General features: G+C 44.3%; 2 protein-coding genes across 4 annotated transcripts in view; one reads left to right on the forward strand and one right to left on the reverse strand.

Annotated features, from left to right (window-relative positions):
• Positions 1–190: 190 nt before the first annotated feature.
• On the reverse strand, positions 191–8,079 carry CENPL (centromere protein L). 2 transcript variants are annotated; one of them, XM_019500271.2, is made up of 4 exons: positions 7,817–8,079; positions 5,427–5,678; positions 2,773–3,315; positions 191–526 (listed from the first exon to the last, which is right to left on the reverse strand). In XM_019500271.2, the coding sequence occupies exons 1-4, from the start codon at positions 7,973–7,975 to the stop codon at positions 455–457; spliced, it is 1,026 nt and encodes a 341-aa protein (XP_019355816.1). In that variant the 5' UTR covers positions 7,976–8,079; the 3' UTR covers positions 191–454. The 2 variants fall into 2 exon arrangements, with proteins under 2 accessions (XP_019355816.1, XP_019355817.1); XM_019500272.2 differs by lacking the exon at positions 7,817–8,079 and adding an exon at positions 7,552–7,782.
• A 502-nt stretch (positions 8,080–8,581) lies between these two features.
• Positions 8,582–18,510, forward strand: part of DARS2 (aspartyl-tRNA synthetase 2, mitochondrial) — a 31,402-nt gene continuing 21,473 nt past the window's right edge. The window contains exons 1-6 of one of the 2 annotated variants that reach the window (XM_019500270.2): positions 8,582–8,708; positions 10,538–10,686; positions 12,942–13,041; positions 15,794–15,860; positions 16,446–16,547; positions 17,732–17,827. In XM_019500270.2, coding sequence (XP_019355815.1) covers positions 10,560–10,686; positions 12,942–13,041; positions 15,794–15,860; positions 16,446–16,547; positions 17,732–17,827 — 492 coding nt within the window. In that variant the 5' untranslated portion in view covers positions 8,582–8,708; positions 10,538–10,559. Of the gene's footprint in view, positions 8,723–10,537; positions 10,687–12,941; positions 13,042–15,793; positions 15,861–16,445; positions 16,548–17,731; positions 17,828–18,510 lie in introns of both variants that reach the window. The other variant, XM_006272935.4, reaches the window with a different exon arrangement.

Here is an 18,510-nt window from a genome sequence, read left to right on the forward strand (position 1 = left end):
CCCCAGCAACAAGGTACAGCAAGAGCCATGCATCTTACTATAGTTTTGTACATTCATGTAAGTGACACCAGGGGATGCATGTCTGTCCATGTCTCTAAAAGAGTATGAAAGCATCATCCTACATGTTTGACACAGATCTAGAGATTCTGAATGATACAAGAAGATACTTAGTGAGGTCATTACAAAATACTGACTTTAAAATACTACTTTATTACAATGATCTTATTACAGCAAAGTGTTTTCCTGTGAACTTTGAATGTTACCAGAAAAAGGTGTCAGTCCAGGAGTTATAGAGTTCAAAACGCATGAGCATGTTAAAATTCTCACTTTGGACAATGAATCGATTACGTGAGGAAGTAAAAAAAAATCTACAAGAAGAGTCAGTTTTCATCAGTAGGTGTGTCTCAGGGAAGAATCTGTGCAGATGGCTAAAAAGTATCTATATTACAAAGTTTCATTGTATTTGTAAGATTGCCAGTTCTGTTAGAAGCATCAACACTCCAATTAGGTATTTGCTTTGTAGAATCTGGGTGGGAAAACAAACAAACAAACAAGTCACCATGCTATCATAAGGAATGCTTCAACATTTGGGATTGCTGATGTAGTTGCCAGAACTTGTTCTACACATTTAACTAGAATTAGACTAAATGGAAAGTAGATCCACATTGACAACAAGCAGATTCTTAAAGACTGCTGTTGGCTACCAAGGAGGCCCAATTTTCCAGATCTTCCCTTGGTGGATCTTTCAGAACACCCAATGCCATCTCGGCAATTTATGATTCTCTCTGCCCCACCTTTCCTCTGTCAACTAGGCACTTGTTCCCAGATGCTGTTCTGGCAACTCACCGCGCTATCAATGTCTGTTACAATCCCTTTCTTATACTATGCATGCCTGACTCAGGTTTACTCAAAGGGAATTTACAAAACACTTTTCACAGACAAGCCTATGAACTTCACTTCATCAACCTCCTGGATACAAAAAATCATGGAGTAACTATAGACATTGGATTTATGACACACAACCTGCCTGACATCCAAGTCCCCAGGTACTTCTTCACTAATTACCAGCTACATTCATTCCCTTTCCTCCCTTACCCCAGCCTCTCTCTCACCCACTGATTCCTCAGTTTACATCTTCACTGACTGCCTGCCTTGCATGCAGACCAGCCTACCCTCTGGCTTCTTTACTATTCATTCCATCCAGGAAGAGCGCGCACACACCAATTGCAATGCTTCCTCAGCCTGGTGAAGCGTATTTAAACCCAAAAGCTTCCCAAGAAGAATTTTTCCAACTATTTGAGTTGGTCTAATAAAAATATCAGATTTACCCAAAGAACCTTGTCTACCTATGTCCTTAGACCAACACAGCTACAACCTACACCCCTGACTCAGGTTTGATACTTAGTGTGGTAGTACCTACCTTTCATAAACAGGTTGTGCTAGTGCCTGCCCCAAAAAGCTTACATTTTGAGTCCCCTGGGCATTTTCCTACCCACTGAAAAAGAACTCTTGTAGGCAATTATTAAAAAATAGGCCAAGCAAACAAAAGGTGACTTTCAGTGGCTCAGAACTGTCGCATCAATAAAATTAAAGTTTGCAGTGTTCAAGAGACATCTTCATGAAGGGTACTTTCCTTCAGAACTTCAACTCATTACAAGAGCTATTTGAAATCATTTAAGTAGGATTTTCCCCTCTCCTCCAAGCTCTGCCCTGCTACTTACCCTTTGTTTCTGTATAAGTCCAGGGCACAGAGCACAGGGTTGCTTCAGCCTCAGCCTAGCTGGGCAGCAGCAGTGGTAGTAGCATTAGCTCTGGCACCCAGCTGGAGTTGCCACCATAGCAACAGTTGCTACATGGTCAGGCTGAGGCCAGAGCAACTACGTGCCCTGTGCCCTGGGCTTAAGCTGGGCCAGAGCTCTACCAAAGCTAGTGTCACAGAGTAAGCAGTGGCAGGAGGGATGGACAAGCAGTAAAGAGGCAGGCACTGCAGGGTCAGGGCAAGTGTTGGAATGCGTAGGCAGCAGGATCAGGCCACAACTCCCCCACCGCCTCCCCCCACTGCTCCAATAACCAGATTCAATGCCTAGAAAACTAACACGTTTATAACTTTTCTGTGTTTAGACCTAATTATTGGAGGGTCATTTTTTAATTCAAGGTAGTCCTGGATTCAGGTAAATGCATTAGTTTTCGGTACCTTTTTATCATAACTTAGACAGAACCCAGATTACCTGTTCTCATGGTTTCCATTAAATTTAGGGCAGTGAGATTGATATTCAAATTAATTTATGTAAAGAAGTTATCTAGCATTTTCAGAAAAGGCAGCTGAAACATTAACTGGCCTCAGGTTTTGCATAAGGTTTGTATAAGTTTGGGTCTTAAATTCAAATTTTGGCTAAAAGCTGAGACACAGACAAGGTCTGTCTACGTTCTGTGTCTGTGAAGCACCTGGGCACAGAGTCCTGGTCCTTGACTAGGGCTGATAGGCTACTTCAGTCCACTAATAAAGTACTTTGAAAACTTTACACTGGATCTTGAATTAAAGCAGAACTGGTACCTCTCCTATGCAACACCATGGAACACTTAAATCTGGTAAGTGCTGATGTCTTTAAAACCAAACATTTTCCTCCTAAAAAGTTGTGCATGAGAAAACCAACTAACCTCCCAAATTTGAGAACATCCATCTGTCTGGCCAGGTGAGACTATTTTAATTGACCTATGCCAGTCAGGATGGTGTGCCATCCGATACCCCTTAACCAGAATTCAATACAATACCTTTAGGTTGCCATCACTGTGCACTGAGGCTATGGATGTAGAGACTTTCACTAGTCTTGTAGCTGACAAGTGGATCTTAAAGTGTCTGTGGAAGTGAGAGTAAAGACAGTCCATAAATAAGTCCACTTCTTCTTGAGTGACCTCCCCCTGGGTGTTCTGGACTGTGTCCCAAAGGGCTTGTGCATCCTCTGGATGTATGGCATAGGAGATGTCCAAACGCTGAGGAATACAGGGCACAGAGAAAATAAGTTCTGTTGCAACTGCATGACTGTCCACTTTGTATCCAGTCCACATTGCAGCCATCCAAGCAAGATTAAGTGGGCTGATGGCTAAACGACTGAAACAACAGTCAAAAGTCTTCTGAAACCAGGTTCCAATAATGGCTGTATAAGTCTCTGCCCCATTTGCAAGAAACAGGGGTAAACAGATAAAATCCTCTGGAACATTCTCCAAAAGTTCATCCCCAAACACACAGCAGAACCAGCCTGACCACACCACCTTTTCTTCCTCCTTTCCAGATGTCGTCTGGGTTTTTGATGCAATCTAGACAGGACAAATTAAAGACCAGGTCATGACACATTAACACTGGTGTAATTAACATGGGTTTATACAACTAGCTGTCGGACTCTATCTGCTAAGGCCCCTTTCCGAACCTAACATCTGAATCTACAGATTAACTGCAACAGATTCTAGTACATTACACAGGTGCAGAGACTTTTGTCATGTCTGCCTATTATTTTAAACACGTGCATCAAACTCTAAACTAGTATTTGAGAAGACTTTGGCAACAGTGGAACAGGTTTTAAGATATGTTAAAGGACAAGAAACACCACACTAACAAAAAAACCAAACAAACACACAAGTTCAAAAGGACTACTGCCTGTACACGCTACTGACCCAACTTTCACAAAAGAAAGGAACCCTTTATGGGTTCAAGTGTCCATTTTAAAGAGTTTGCTCCAAGACCAGTTCTATGCTGTAAGTACACATAATGAAACAAGGTGTGTTACCTGGAAAGCATGGAAAGAGTTCTTGCTATTATAGATCTAAAGAGTTAACTGGAAGAAGCAAATATCTGTGGAAATATTGTCATTTACTTCTATGGGAACAGAAGCAACCTTCAAGTCTACATTAATGGTGCTTGAACATAGAATTTGTATTGAGAATTAGTTTTCCTATAGTGATTTCTATATGGAAATGTGTATTTCAGTAGCATCTTTCATAGAAGAACAAAGCACTTTAGAAACACACAGGCTTTAAGTGTGGCAGTAGGTCCATTTTCCCAAGAAAAAGGTAAGTGATCTGTGCAAAACTACTGATGGCAGATGCCAACTGATGGCAGATGCAATAACAGAACCCAAAGTATGGAGTCCTGGATCTGCACAGCACCTAATAAAGGTCTCTGCCCATAGATTCATAGATGTTAGGGTTGGAAGGGACCTCAATAGATCATCAAGTCCAACCCCCTGCATAGGCAGGAAAGAGTGCTGGGTCTAGATGACCCCAGCTAGATGGTTATCTAACCTCCTCTTGAAGACCCCCAGGGTAGGGGAGAGCACCACCTCCCTTGGGAGCCCGTTCCAGACCTTGGCCACTTGAACTGTGAAGAAGTTCTTCCTAATGTCCAATCTAAATCTGCTCTCTGCTAGCTTGTGGCCATTATTTCTTGTAACTCCCGGGGGCGCCTTGGTGAATAAATACTCACCAATTCCCTTCTGTGCCCCCATGATGAACTTATAGGCAGCCACAAGGTCGCCTCTCAACCTTCTCTTGCAGAGGCTGAAACGGTCCAGTTTCTCTAGTCTCTCCTCGTAGGGCTTGGTCTGCAGGCCCTTAACCATACGAGTGGCCCTTCTCTGGGCCCTCTCCAGGTTATCTGCATCCCTCTTGAATTGCGGTGCCCAGAATTGCACGCAGTACTCCAACTGCGGTCTGACCAGCGCCCGATAGAGGGGAAGTATCACCTCCTTGGACCTATTCGTCATGCATCTGCTGATGCACAATAAAGTGCCATTGGCTTTTCTGATGGCTTCGTCACACTGCTGACTCATGTTCATCTTGGAGTCCACTAGGACTCCAAGATCCCTTTCCACTTCCGTGCCACCCAGCAGGTCATTCCCTAGGCTGTAGGTGTGCTGGACATTTTTCCTCCCTAGGTGCAGCACTTTGCATTTCTCCTTGTTGAACTGCATTCTGTTGTTTTCTGCCCACTTGTCCAACCTGTCCAGGTCTGCTTGCAGCTGTTCCCTGCCCTCCGGCGTGTCCACTTCTCCCCATAGCTTTGTGTCATCTGCAAACTTGGACAGGGTACATTTGACTCCCTCGTCCAAGTCACTGATGAAGATATCAAAGAGTATCTGTCCAAAGACCGAGCCCTGCGGGACCCCACTGCCCACACCGTTCCAGGTCGAAGCCGACCCATCCACCACAACTCTCTGGGTGTGACCCTCCAGCCAATTTGCCACCCACTGGACTGTGTAGTCAATCATGTTTATGGTTGAATAAATGTCCATTGTCTATGAAAATCCCCAAGGATTAAAAAGTATTTGAATCCAAGGTTACATAAAAATGTGTATGGTAACAGATGTGTATATTTTAAGACAATTCAAAAGAAGATGCATCATCGCCAACAATAGCGATAGCTTGGTCCTTACCTGAACAAGAATTGCAGCCTGGTCCCGATCAGTACCTTTTAGGCCTAGAAGAGTTGAGAAAATCACTTTGATACTAAGATCAATCCCCACTACCATAGCAAGTCCTTTCTGCTTTTCAGCAGCAACAAAGGCACTCAGATGTCTAGAATACTCCTTCATATTTGCATAGGAAAATTTGTAGAGAGGTGTCACGCTGTACAAGGCCCACTGCTTGCGCAGAAGGAAGGCCATCTTCTGAGGATCGGCATTTTCCTGGAAACAAAACAGCATTCAGTTTTCTCAGTCTGCAGGAAAGTAGGGTGCAGCTTCTATTGTCAAAACCTTTGCATGCAGTTAAGCCAACATTGGCCGGCTCCTTAATAGCACCAAAACTAAGAAATTAGGTCAGCATCTCCCTTTGTAATCTATTAACAAGAGACACAAACAAAGTCTCTCACTGATGTGGCATTCAAAGGAAACTATGAAAACCATGGAGTGGTTGTCAATGCTCACAGTGCTGTAAAAAGTAGACATGAGGAAGAATAGTGTATTGGGGGCTTCCCACTAACTTGCAGCAGTTGCAAAGGGGAACAGCTTCCTCTGGGCAGCCAAATGGGCTTGAGGAGAGAGCTTTAACTTTAGTCACATGCCAGAAGTACTAACCAAAAGGCCAAGACAAAAATTAGGAACCTCAGAAACAGCAACTTAGTTCAGAAACAGCAAAGATAAGCACCTTGCCCTTTCCCAGTAGCTTAAGCAAGGGAGAAAGAAGTGACTTGTCACCTGGATGCCAACTCTGGATAGTGTCTCATCTCAGCCTTTGGCTACCCTAGCTAGTACAGTTAACACAGAGAAGTCTTCAGTATGTATGCACATGTTTATGGAGGTGTTATGGGGTGGATAAATGGCAAGTGCAAGAGGTTGAGATACTGAAGAGAAATTAGAAGTACTGCAGAAAGGATTTAGAGAAAAGATTGGAGATGGAAGACAAACTGAGGTTGAAGGAGATACCATGCACACTGTTCAGAAATAAGAAAGGAGTTAATGTTGTGCAGACGAATACATACCACAACCTAGTAAATAAGGGAAAGAAAGTAGTGCAGGGCTCAGCAATCTGCAACCCTGGGCCAGATCCAGCCTGCAAAGAGATTCAATCCAACTAGAAAACATCTGGGGGTGTGCCAGATGATACAAAACTGTGCAAAGCTGCCCATCCCCCATGCAGCACTCTCCATGCTGTTCTCCCCCACCTGTGCTTACCCTCATTGAAGAGGGGCCAGGCATGTCCTGAGATGAGGGGGAGGAGGGGGAGAACACTGAAGATTTGCAGCCAAGCAGAGGTCAGCAACCCTTTCCAATGTGTACTTGAGAGCCGTGCCACTTTCTGGCTGGTCAAGATACACATCAATTATAACTGTAAATACTACAGGAGCAATTCTGAGATCTTTTCACAGGGGCTGCATGGTATCACTCAATACTAGTGCAGTCATGGGTGCAAACGTGATTCACAAGATAAACCCAGAGACTGCAAATAGGCATCCACAGTGATAGAGGCGTTGCTAACCAGCTGGGGGCTTTCCAAGGTCCTCGCCACAAAACAACTGCTCTGTTCTTTTTCTGTATTTTTTGCTCGCTGCTTGAGACGCTGGTGCTCTTGGGAGCACTAGGGCTAGTGACAGGGCTGCTCTGAGACGGATTGTCTACTGCCCTGGACTAGCGACAAGGTCCATCTGGGGTGCAAGACTGGGCTACTGCCCGGTTCAACAAGTACCACCACCGCCTCACAGCTCAGCCACAGCCATAGCTGCACCCAAGGGCAGCATCAGGCCCTGTTGAACCGCGGCCATTGCTAGAGCCCAAACCCCACAGCTGCGCCCGTGCCCGAGGCGGGACCAACATCAGCGCTCAGTGTTGCCAGGTCTTAAATATGAAATTATCGTATTGGAAGCTCAAAATGATCGTATTTGCTGAAAAACTACTGTACACAAAAACAATGCAAACACGCATGAAAATAGGTATGCGGATAAGCCTTATTTACTTTATACTGCTCACTATAACTCGCCAGTGAGCAAACAAGAACTCGGTCAAAGCTGAAGCACTGCGTTATTTGGAGGTGAGCAGTCTATTGTAACGAGTGATAGCAAACCTGAAAGTCTGGTAAGCCTCTCTGAGAGCGACTTCGGTTTTGCATCTGCTGCATCAATGCGCTGCCTCCAAAATGACCGAACACTTTGAACCCTTTTACTACTATTGACCGTCCATCCTACAAGGGTGGAAATGATGGTACAGATACGATAATTATCGTGCACCCGGCAACGCTGCTGGCGCCTGAGGCGAGGCGAGGCGAGGCGAGGCGAGGCAACCCCCCCCCCCCGGAGTCCCGAGGCGGCCGGAGCCGGGCTGGGCCCCACCTGCGGCGCCGGGCTGGGCGGGGCGGCTCTGCGCCGAGGGGTGTGCCCGAAGAGCAGGCGGCTGCGGCCCGCGGCCGGGCCCCGCGAAAGGGTGGTGGTGCTGGCGAGGTGGGTGCCGGCCTCCGCCGCTACCGCCTTCCCCGGCTCGGACGCGTCCATATCGCGCGGCCACGGATCCGGGCGCCTGCGGGCCGGGCTGGGCCGGGACAATGACAGACAAGGCGCGCCGCGCAGCGTTTGAATCGCTCTCCCATCAGGCAGCGCGCCGCGCATGCGCGCCGGGGAAACCGTCAGATAATGGCACCGCCCCGCCGCCATGCTGGTTGTGGGCATATTGCCCTTTTCCCCTAGAGTCACAGGCTTCCGCTTCTCTGTGACGTGATGGTCACGGCTAACGGGGGCCGTCGAGGGACAAAAAAAAAAACCCCCCAGAAAGCGGCAGCAATTGGCGCAGCGCAGCGAGCGCAGGGTTCGTGCGGCGCGGTACGGTAGCTTGGGGTTGTTCCGCGCCGGCAGAGGGAGGGGCAGTTTGCGACGCATCCCCTCACCCCACAGGGCCGGGGCGGGTGCGTCTTAATAACTACATTATTAGTATTAGTGTTATCTGAAAGCACTGCAGTAAGGCAGCGGCTGGAAGCACGTGCTCAGAACATTACTCACCCCGTGGGATCCTATTTGAACTCTCCAAGTTGACTTCGCGGGCTGCTGTGCAAGCGGGGCTCCGTGCCAGCACAGCACAGCACACCCCGCAGAAGGGTCTCTAGCGCCTCCCGGCTGAGAACCGCCCAGCGAAGGGCTTGTCCGGCTGGGACCCAGACGACCAAGGCCGCAATTTGTCACCAGCACCGGGGTGCCAGGAGAGCCTCTCCGGGGTCAAGCCGTGTCAGCACTGGTAGGCGGGCCAAGGTGATTGAAGGTGATCCACCCAGAGGTTTCAGATGGGAGTCCAGAGTCGCGGGCTGCTGAGTGCTCAGCAACAGGAACTGCTCTGTTAAATTTTCTGTGCTCCAAAAAAAAGAGTGAAAACCAAAAGCTGGCATTTCCTAAGGGGGCCTCAAAGCTATCCAGGGGTGCCTTGAGTCTAGAAAACATTGATAACTACTGAAGAAAGGGCCTGTCAGCACTTAACAGCATTGCCAGTTTAACCAGTCAGGACAATTAAAGTGGCAAACTCATCCTCCGTAGAATCATAGAAAATGAGGGCTGGCAGGGACCCCAAGAGGTCGTCTAGTCCAACCCCCTGCTCAGAGCAGGACCATCCCCAGCTAGATCATCCCAGCCAGGGCTTTGTTGAGCTGGGTCTTAAAAACCTTCAAGAATGGAGATCCTACCACCTCCCTAAGTAACCTTTCCAGTGCTTTACCACTCTCCTAGTGAGCAAGTGTTTTCCTAATATCAAACCTAAACCTCCCTTGCTGCAACTTTCATAGATTTCATAGACTTGAGCCCATTGCACCTTGTTCTGTCATCTGTCACCACTGAGAACAGTCCAGCTCCATCCTCACTGGACCCACCCTTCAGGGAGTTAAAGGCTGCTATCAGATCCTCTCAGTCTTTTCTTCTCCAAACTAAATAAATCCAGTTCTCTCAGCCTCTCCTCAAGTGCACTTGTAGTTGTAAGGGTGTACTAGGTTGGCATAAAGCCTGTTATGCTGGTATATCTAAAACGGTTTTTACTACCGTCACTATATTGGTTAAAAAATGCATTGCTTACTGCTGCAGTTATGCCAGTGAAGGTTTTAGAGTGCAAACCGGACTTAAAACAGTTTAAAATCACACCTTCAGTTATTTCTGTGCAAGTCTGTACATCGATACTCTTGTGTCAGATAAATAGCATTCTATTTAAGTTGAAACAAATGGACTTAAATGACATCAAAATGGAACACTTAATTTGAAATTATAGTCAAGAAGCAAATTAAACTGGATTTAACTAAATAAGTTTAGAAGTGCACAGGGGAATTGTGTGTATAGGCAAGATCTAATTATTTTAGCCCCTGGCCTAAGCTGCTGTAGAGCATATGTAGACACATTTTTTTATAGTGCCTTAATTATATCCCAAGTAGGGCTTCTGTATGCTCTGATAATAGTCATGATTAATCATAATGGCTTAAAAGCTGTATAGTCTCTCCAAGAAGCAATTAGAAGCAAGAAGGTGGAGCTAGCACTACGTAAGCTATGCTGGTTTTCCACAGACCCCCAACAAGTGTTCCACAGACATGTTTGAAAACCTCTGCTCTGACAGGAGACGTTAGAACAACATTTTATGCATGAGAGGATCTAACATATATGATAAAGTGGGGAAAAAAAGGTGGAGTTGGTTTGCATCATTATTGTTTATACAATAGTAATGCTTAGAAGCCCCACCCAGGATCCTGTCTTCAGGTTACTAATTTATGTACAAATGATGAGGTACAGTCTTTTCCTGGGAGATTTTGCAAGCTAAATAGCTAAATGTTGGGAGGAAAAATGGAGATACATAGAGATTAAGTGACTTGCTCAAGGTCACAGAACAAAACGACAATAGAGCAGAAAATATAGTCAGGGCCCCTGAGTCCCAGAGCAGTATCCTTCCCACAAGACTATGAGGCTCATTTCAGTAGGTGGGGCAGCCTGCCAATCAAAAGAAAATTTGGCATATATACTGACTAAAGAATAAAGGCTGAGAGAGGAGAATAAAATCACTTTCATGTTTCTTTCTTAATGCTGCCATTCTATTTCCAGTTCAGTTCTTTCAGTATATAAGATGCCCTTTCACTACATGCTGTGGCTGGTACGCAGGAAGCTCTCTCTGTTCTCTAGAAGACTAAACAGGCCCTGGTACAGATCTATTTCCAACAGTTTTGCACTTCATTCAGAGAAGAGTGTGTCAGGTAAGCAGGGCTGGGCACAGTTTTGCTCTCTACTGTATTTTCATTGGCTAAATTGACAAAAACCTTTCTTTTTTCTGGGTGACAGTTTCATGCCATGGTAAGCCAGATAGAAAATTAAAGGGATACTTGAGATATATTACTCCTTCCCTCTAGATTTTAAATAGATAAACTTTAAATGAGACCTTAACTGACTTATCCTGGTTACTATTTACATTTCTCTTCATGTGGATAATGTCACAAAGTCTAGTCAAACCAAATAAACAAAGTTCTTTGATGTATTGAATTGGGCTTTGAAAGTTCTCCCTTTCCCTGCAGTGAAAGACCTAGACCACGGGTTCACAAACTGTGGTCTGAGGCCATAAAGTATACTCCCCTTCCTCTATCATTTTCAGTTCTAAGCTTGCCTGGTGATTTTCAAGAAATGTTGATGATTGGCAAAAAGTTTAGGAAGCCCTGTCCTAGACAAATGGGAAAATGACTGTGCCTGGTATAAGTGAGAGAATAAATTCTGGTTTGTTCCCCTCCACCCCTGCAAGACTTCTTTGCAATATAACCTTTAGGGCTTTATAAGTAAAATATTTTCTGGCAGCAGTGTGATTAAATTGATAGACTTTCTTTAATTTTACCAATGAGTGCTGTGAACTGAAACTCAAAATCATTCTATAAATGCTTTAGGAGTGGAGACCTGTCCAGTTTTAAATATCTAAGACCCTGATCCAAAGCCTATTCCTTTAACTGAATGGGTTTTAGGCAGGGGTGGGCAATTATTTGGGTAGGAGGGCCACTTAAGAAGTTTCAGTGAGCCATTGCAGGGGGATGGTGCTGACCCCAGGGGGTCCTATCGAGCCCATCTGACCTGCATCCCTTAGCGGAGGTGGGAGGTGGGATCTTCATGGACACCAGCCCAGGAACCCTGCAGGCAGGGCGCACTTCACCTTGGTGGATGGGATGGAGCAGTGGGCAGGTGAAGATAGGTGTCCAGGCGTGGGGTGGGTGTGGTTGGGGTCAGGGTGGGGTTGCGGTCAGGGTTGGGATCACAGGGCAGTGACAGTGCAGAGCTGGGATCGTGGGCAGGGACATACAGGGAGCAGATCATGGCTCTGCCCTGGGCCCTGGCCCTGCCATGTCACCACTGCAATCCTGGCCCTAGCTCCACCCACCCATCCTGCTCCCAGGTGCTGCTCCTTGCCTGCCCATGACCCCATCCCATCTACCTGTAGGGGTTCTGGGACTGTCTCCACCCCTGCCCATCCACCTGCTCCATTTGGCATCTCCAGCAGTGGGTGTGTGGTGGATGTGCCTGGGCAATGAGGCTGGGTCTGGCAGTGGTGTCGATGGGGGCAGTGGGGATGCCAGAAAGCTGAGTCCAGCCACCATGCTGCCCCTGTCTTGCTGACTACAGCTCCCAGTGTGCCCAAGAGCCAGGCCTGGGGACAGGGCAGGCTGCACCAAGTGTCACCACCGCACCTGGGGGTAGGGGGACCAGCCACTCTCACCATGGTCCCAGGCTGCCCCCTGTGCCTGGGCTGGGCAGAGCCAAGGGACCCTCTGTGGATGGGAGAAAATTACTTTGTGGGCAAGATCTGGCCCATGAGCCATATTTTGCCCACCCCTATTTTTAGGTCAAGCTCTTTATTTAAACCTTCAGCAAAGATTGGGACTATTCAGACTTCCTTTATACAATTTTGCCAATATGTTTCAAGCTAGACCTAGTACTACTGCTGCCAACACAGATCTGCCAGCGTGTTTTAAGGCTGACTGGAAGCATCCTCCTCTGCTTTTGCTCTGGGCTTTTCTTGAGCAGAAATTTACAACTGTGGCAGGTTATACTGAAATGTTCGTTGTCATCAGAGAGCACCAAAGTGGAATTAGGGTGAGAGAATCACACCCCTTTTACTTGCAGTATAAGCATAACATGGGCTCAGACTTCCAGAGTCAGTATATGTTCGTTCCTTGATACAAAATGTGGAATATCAGTCTTGAGATGCTTAAATACATAATGATACTTCTAAAGAGCTATATTTCACTTGGGTAACTGCCTTTTGCCTCCTTGTGGTTTTGTTTGGATATATAGAATTTTTTTGCTTCCTTTCCTGAAACAGTTTGTAGTGTTCCCACATCCTGCTGGTTTCCAGGATGGTGGGTGAAGTGACCTCTTTCTCTGTGACTGTCAAGTGCATTGAAGCTCCTTTAGCATCACATTAGCACTTGCGCGCCCCTAAAACCTTCTGTGGCTTTTCTCCCCCTACCCTAAGATTTCAATAGCTTTGCTGCTCGGACCAACACTTGTGGAGAGCTGCGTTCTGCTCATGTGGGCCAAGATGTCACCTTGTGTGGATGGGTTCAGTACCAAAGGTAAATGCAAACTGAGTGGACAGAAAAGAAGTTAGAATGCGAGAGCCAATTCAACCCCTATAGCCTGGTCCTTGTTATGCCAGTGTTGTTTTATACTACTCCTTAGCTTCCTATGCTACCAAGATTGGGCAAAGCACCTTACTAGGAACATCCCTTGCGTAGGGTGCTTTTCTTGTTAGTGAATAGCACTACATGTTAGATACTGTGCTGTTAGATTAATTACTGTGTTGCTGGAGGTTCTGTCATACAGACAAGATCTAAAGCCGAGGTCCTGACTTTATCTCTTTTAAAGATTACCTGGGACATTCTTCAAACAGTGTTAACCCTGGTGTCCTGACCAAGCTCCCTTTTGGATAATAACTTACCACCAGCTTAAATATCCACTTCCCTTTGTGCTGTATATTTTATTCTTTGCTTCCTGTTCTAAACTTTTGAATAATATTACTGTATGCTATTATCCACTGTCCCAAGACAGCTGCATTACAACTGGAAAAATGACGAATGAATTTTTGGGGGGATTCTCCCAAATATTAAATAGAATAAGTAGCTTTATTTGAATACTTAATATAACTTTGTCTACTACTAAAGGTATTCTGTAGCAAACATCCCGACAACATCCCAGTGTTGAATAGTTAGAAATGATAGTAGTGTGTGGATATTGTAAAGTTCATTGTGGCATTGTGATTAGACTATTTTTTTTTAATGAAGACAATAGTTTACACTTGCAAATTCTTTAATTTCTTTGATGTTTTGTACTAACATTAATTAATCTTTACAACAACCGTACAAGGTAATTAAATTACTATTCCCATCTTACAAATGAAGAAAGTAAATCGGTACGTTTGCAGCAGCTGTCAAATATTTGTATTCAACTATATTTTCAAACATATTCTCTAGGTTTAAATTACTCCTATGAAGCAACGATCATGTTGTTTGTGCATGCCTTTTTTACTACAGTACTTAATGATGCATGTTGAGAATATGTATGCATTATTATTGATAGATTAATAAATAAATTAGCAAGTGCTAATTATAGTGTTAATTCAAGCTGTTTAAGAAATGAGTTCATGCTACGTTGTGTTAATATTTGTAGTGTAGCTCCTGTGATTATGTTTTGTGAATACCATATTTTCTTACATAAAATATACCCTGAAATAAGACTTGCACATTCTTTTTTGTCTTCATTCCCTCTTCAAAAACATCTTCCCTTATAGTAAGTAACTGAGTAGCAGCAGCTAGGCAGCCTAACCTGGTCCTTGCTTTCCTCCCTGTGGATCAGGTACAGAGTTGCTTTTGCTTTTACCTGGCAGAAACCATATTTTCATAATATGGAATATTATATAAGTAAATATTACCATATTACCTTGCTTATAATATGCACCCAAAGTTTAAGCAGCTGTTTTTTGGGGGGAAGAGGTGTGTGTTGTGTGCAAGAAAATACAGTAATCAGTAATCTTCATGGAGTAGACAGTACTCTGATTTAATTATGGTCATACTGGGCCAGATTCTAATTCTGCCCTTTAGGTACATGCAAGCAGACTTGGAAGTAAGTCCTATGATTTCTGTATTTGATAGCCTACTTTGTGCAAGTTCTTTCATAGTATGTCACTTCTGAAATGAGCTCTGACTCATGAAAGCTTATGCATCTCTAATTCACCTAGCCTAAAAGGTGCACATCTGCCCTGCCTTCTGCCTGACTTAAGGCTAACACATCTAACTACCTTCCTTTTCTATTGTTTTAGTTAAGTTATACCAGTGGAACTGAGATCAGAATCTCAGAATTTGACTCTGCATTTTATAATGACTCTTTGCTCTTTATCTGCCAGAATTCTGCAGTGATATTCTAGGTAGAATTTATTGGCAGAGCCATACACTTTATCTTGGAACAGTGCTGGATAGGGCTCCAGTAAACATTTTTATGATTATAGCAACAAGTTATTGTGCGCTTGCCATTCTATAGAGCCATAATGTATTTCACCTGGTGATATACTGCTCAGTCAGATAGACTGATAGTTCTGTTTCCTGAAGCAGAGGAAACAGATTTTATTACAGATTTGTATCATCAGCTTGACATATGGATGGCCCAGGTAAAAGCTTTTGATGAGAAGATGAATGTCAGTGCCTTTTATTTTAAATTTGTCTCATCTCTATGAACTTTTGTTTTCTTGCTTAGACAGACTTTGTCAGCTAGTGTGTGTATTCAGCAATGAGCACTTTATAAAAGTCACATCATTTGTTCAAAAACTTATTCTACATGGATTTAATGTTCAAATAATTCAAGTTCTGATGCAGCTTTTGTTTTAAAATTTCACTGAGTGCCTGAATCTGGTATGAATTAAAGATATTTGTTCCAAATATGAGTCAAGGAATATCTGTATTGAGAGCTGATCCTATGGGCGTGCGGCGCCTGTGCAGGTGGTAGGCAAGGGGTGGTGAGCAGCTGAAGCGTGAAGCCGGTGGCATGCGGCAGCCACGTGGAATGGTGGTGCCCTCAGCATGTGCCAATGGCTGTCCACAGGACCCCCCCCAAAGCACAGGACCAGGGACAGTGGCCCCGATTTCCCCCCTCCCCCCCAAAAAGGATGGCTCTGTCTGTATTGTACATGTGTAGCTTTTAAAGTGCTCTGAGATTAAAACTGTAACCTTAAAACAGTGCAAGATAGGAACATGGGTTTCAGCTTAGAAATCTGGAAAAGGTTACATTCTCAGAGAAACAGCTCTTTTCTTTTTTTTTATTTTTATTATGGATCAGGCAAAACCTGTTTCTGGTTCTGAGGGACTTCCAGGGGCTGACCCAGCTCATCATTCCACAGGATGAGGTAAGGGATAATGGAGGAAAGTGTGTAGCTTTTCCGTTTTGACAGCTTGTCCATACGATGTCAAGGGTAGAATAAGCTGTCCTGCGTTGTCATACTGACTTTGTGTAGAGCATAAGGGTACTTGCAGTTCGTTCAGATTTGTCAACTTTAGCTGTGGCCGTCAATCCCTGGGTGGATTGCCAGTGCAACTCTCAAATGGGCAATCTTTGGGGATCCCTAAAGCACACCTACAGAATTGTAATGACGAAAGTTCACAGCCGAGATCAAGACCCAACTGGCACTCTTTGGCGGAACCAAAGTGTGCTCTGAATGAGGGGTTGCTAAATGTTAAGCTTCTTAAAAGGTGCCTTGCAAGGACCATCTTCCAGGTGTTCTTGCTAAGCCTAACACATTGTAGTCAAGGTCCATTACTGGGGCTCCTAGATACTATTGCAATGCAAGTATTGCTATTACAAGTGTCCCATAAAGGATCTATCTAGTGTGAGAGGGGGCCATTAGGAAAACAGAACAAGCATATGACATCGACACCTCTGCAGGGTGACTTGAATTTCCATGGCATTTCAGTACATTTTTCCCCTTCTGCAGGCACATTCCCATGTAAAGAGCATCTTATGCAATGTCCCTATGGAGTCTGTTTTACGAGTGACCGGAACAGTCTGCTCCCGGCCTCCAGAGCAAAAGAACCCAGTGAGTACTTTGGAATCTTTGTGAGGGTTTTCTTTGAGTGTTGTACTTCTGCAAAGTGTGTTTAATTTACCAGTGTTTTCTGGCAAGTGGAGTCCACTGCGTGCTCTGTGGCATGGCTTTATCCCTGGCCACCTTGTTTTCTTAAGGTATGATAGTTCATCCTGCATGATTTGAAAGAAATGAGAGAAATGATGGCTGTTACAGGCACCTTACAAGAACCTCAATGCATTTTACAAAAATTCATAAATTAAGTCCCCACCACCACTCATTTGAGAGACAGTGGACATTGTTAAGAAGCTGGCATTTAACACTTGTAAGAATAAAAATTAGTGTAGAGCGTTCTGCAATACATATTGATCTTTTATTAATAATGCCTGCCCAAATCAATTCTATTATTCTTGTTCTATAGAAGCACAGAGTTTTGAAAGCCTGTTCTTTTAAGAGGCAGTGTGCATGCACAGCTCTTGGAATCGGCAGCCATAGGTGACAGTTTCAAGATGATATATGTTTAATTATTGGGAGACCTGAGAATAGAAGCCAGGATTCTGACTAGGCTCCCTGATACTTGGACATATCACAGAGAATGACAGCTTTAGACTTTACACCTTTTTTAAAGTATGCAATGGTCTTAGAAATGCATTGGTAATAGAAGGTATTCTAGTTTATCCTGAAAGATGGGAAGAAACAGAGTATAAGGGGCATGATTGTTGTAGAGATGATAGGTGCAGGAAAGAGTCCATTCTTGAATTCAAGTGGGAACTCTCTTCTTCAGAATTGGTGTAACCCTTCAAGCTCCTAAGCATTGTAATGTGTACAATAATATGAATCATTGCTCTCCTTCATATTAAAGGTCAAAGCTTTGATTGTGCCTGACATTGGGTACATCATAGGGAAAGAGCACGTTATAGGCAAGCAACAGTTTTATTTTCATATAGGGATGGATATGCTGCTGAAGGAGAGCAATACCCAGCAGGTCCTACACTGGGAGTAACTGACCATGATCTGTACACTGAGGGAGGCTAAGTGAAGACTGTCACTGGGGGAAATTCTCTGCCCTTTGGTGTACAAGAGGCCACACTTAAGTAATCACAGGGGTCCAATTTGGCCTGAAAATGTATGACCCAAAAATAAACCCATCAAAGTGTTTTTCAGGGGAATTAAATTTGTTTTTCTCTTTGTTTTAGAGAATACCAACAGGTGACATTGAAGTGAAGGTGAAGACTGCCGAAGTCCTGAACTCCTGCAAGAAGCTACCATTTGAAATTAAAGAGTTCACCAAGGTGTCTGCCACCCTCTTGTCATGAGACAACAGAGGGTGTTTTTTTTCTAACCCATACAATTTCCTTTGAAGGGGAAACATGTTCATTGACAGCAGAACTTTCTTAAATTGAGCTCTGAGACCTAAAGTCTGATAATAGTAAAGTGAAATGCAAGGTATAATTTGCCTTGGTGCATTGGTTCAACTATATATTGATAGCAATGGAGGTGGAAATATGGAGCCAACATCAGTTTCTTGTAATTTGCAATGCAAAACATGTTAAAAGTACTAAGTATATTTAAGATAGGGGAGTTAACGTTACCCATATATACAGTCAGGTAGCAGGAGGGTTTACCTGCTGTTTCAATCAGATCAGTCACATTGAAGGTCAGGTCTTTCAGGTCTCATGGTAGAGGTCTTCCATCACAGACAAAGTGCCCTGATAAAATATGGTCCGCTGCATAGTGGTGAGGACCAAGATTCAAGAGAGCTAAGCTCTGCATGAATGTGTGATCCTGCATAAGTCTCATCAATATAAGCATAACTTCTTGTACCTTAGGTTTCTTCCTCTGTAAAATCGGTATGATCATGCTTGCTTAAGTTATTTGAGATCTGTGAATGAAAAGTGCCCCATAAATTCAAAGGAGGATTGTTATGATCTGTTCCTGCACAGAGAAAAGCAAGGATTTGGAATACAGAGTTTAG

Source organism: Alligator mississippiensis, chromosome 5, assembly GCF_030867095.1.
Source record: "Alligator mississippiensis isolate rAllMis1 chromosome 5, rAllMis1, whole genome shotgun sequence".
NCBI classification, from domain to species: domain Eukaryota; kingdom Metazoa; phylum Chordata; order Crocodylia; family Alligatoridae; genus Alligator; species Alligator mississippiensis.

Coding starts and splice junctions, on each gene's coding strand:
- CENPL (XM_019500271.2), bottom strand. CDS start 7,975: ATGGACGCGTCCGAGCCGGGGAAGGCGGTAGCGGCGGAGGCCGGCACC. Junction 3,316..5,426: donor AGGCTGCAATTCTTGTTCAG/GTAAGGACCAAG, acceptor TGTCCTGTCTAG/ATTGCATCAAAAACCCAGAC. Junction 527..2,772: donor ACAGTGATGGCAACCTAAAG/GTATTGTATTGA, acceptor TTTCCCACCCAG/ATTCTACAAAGCAAATACCT.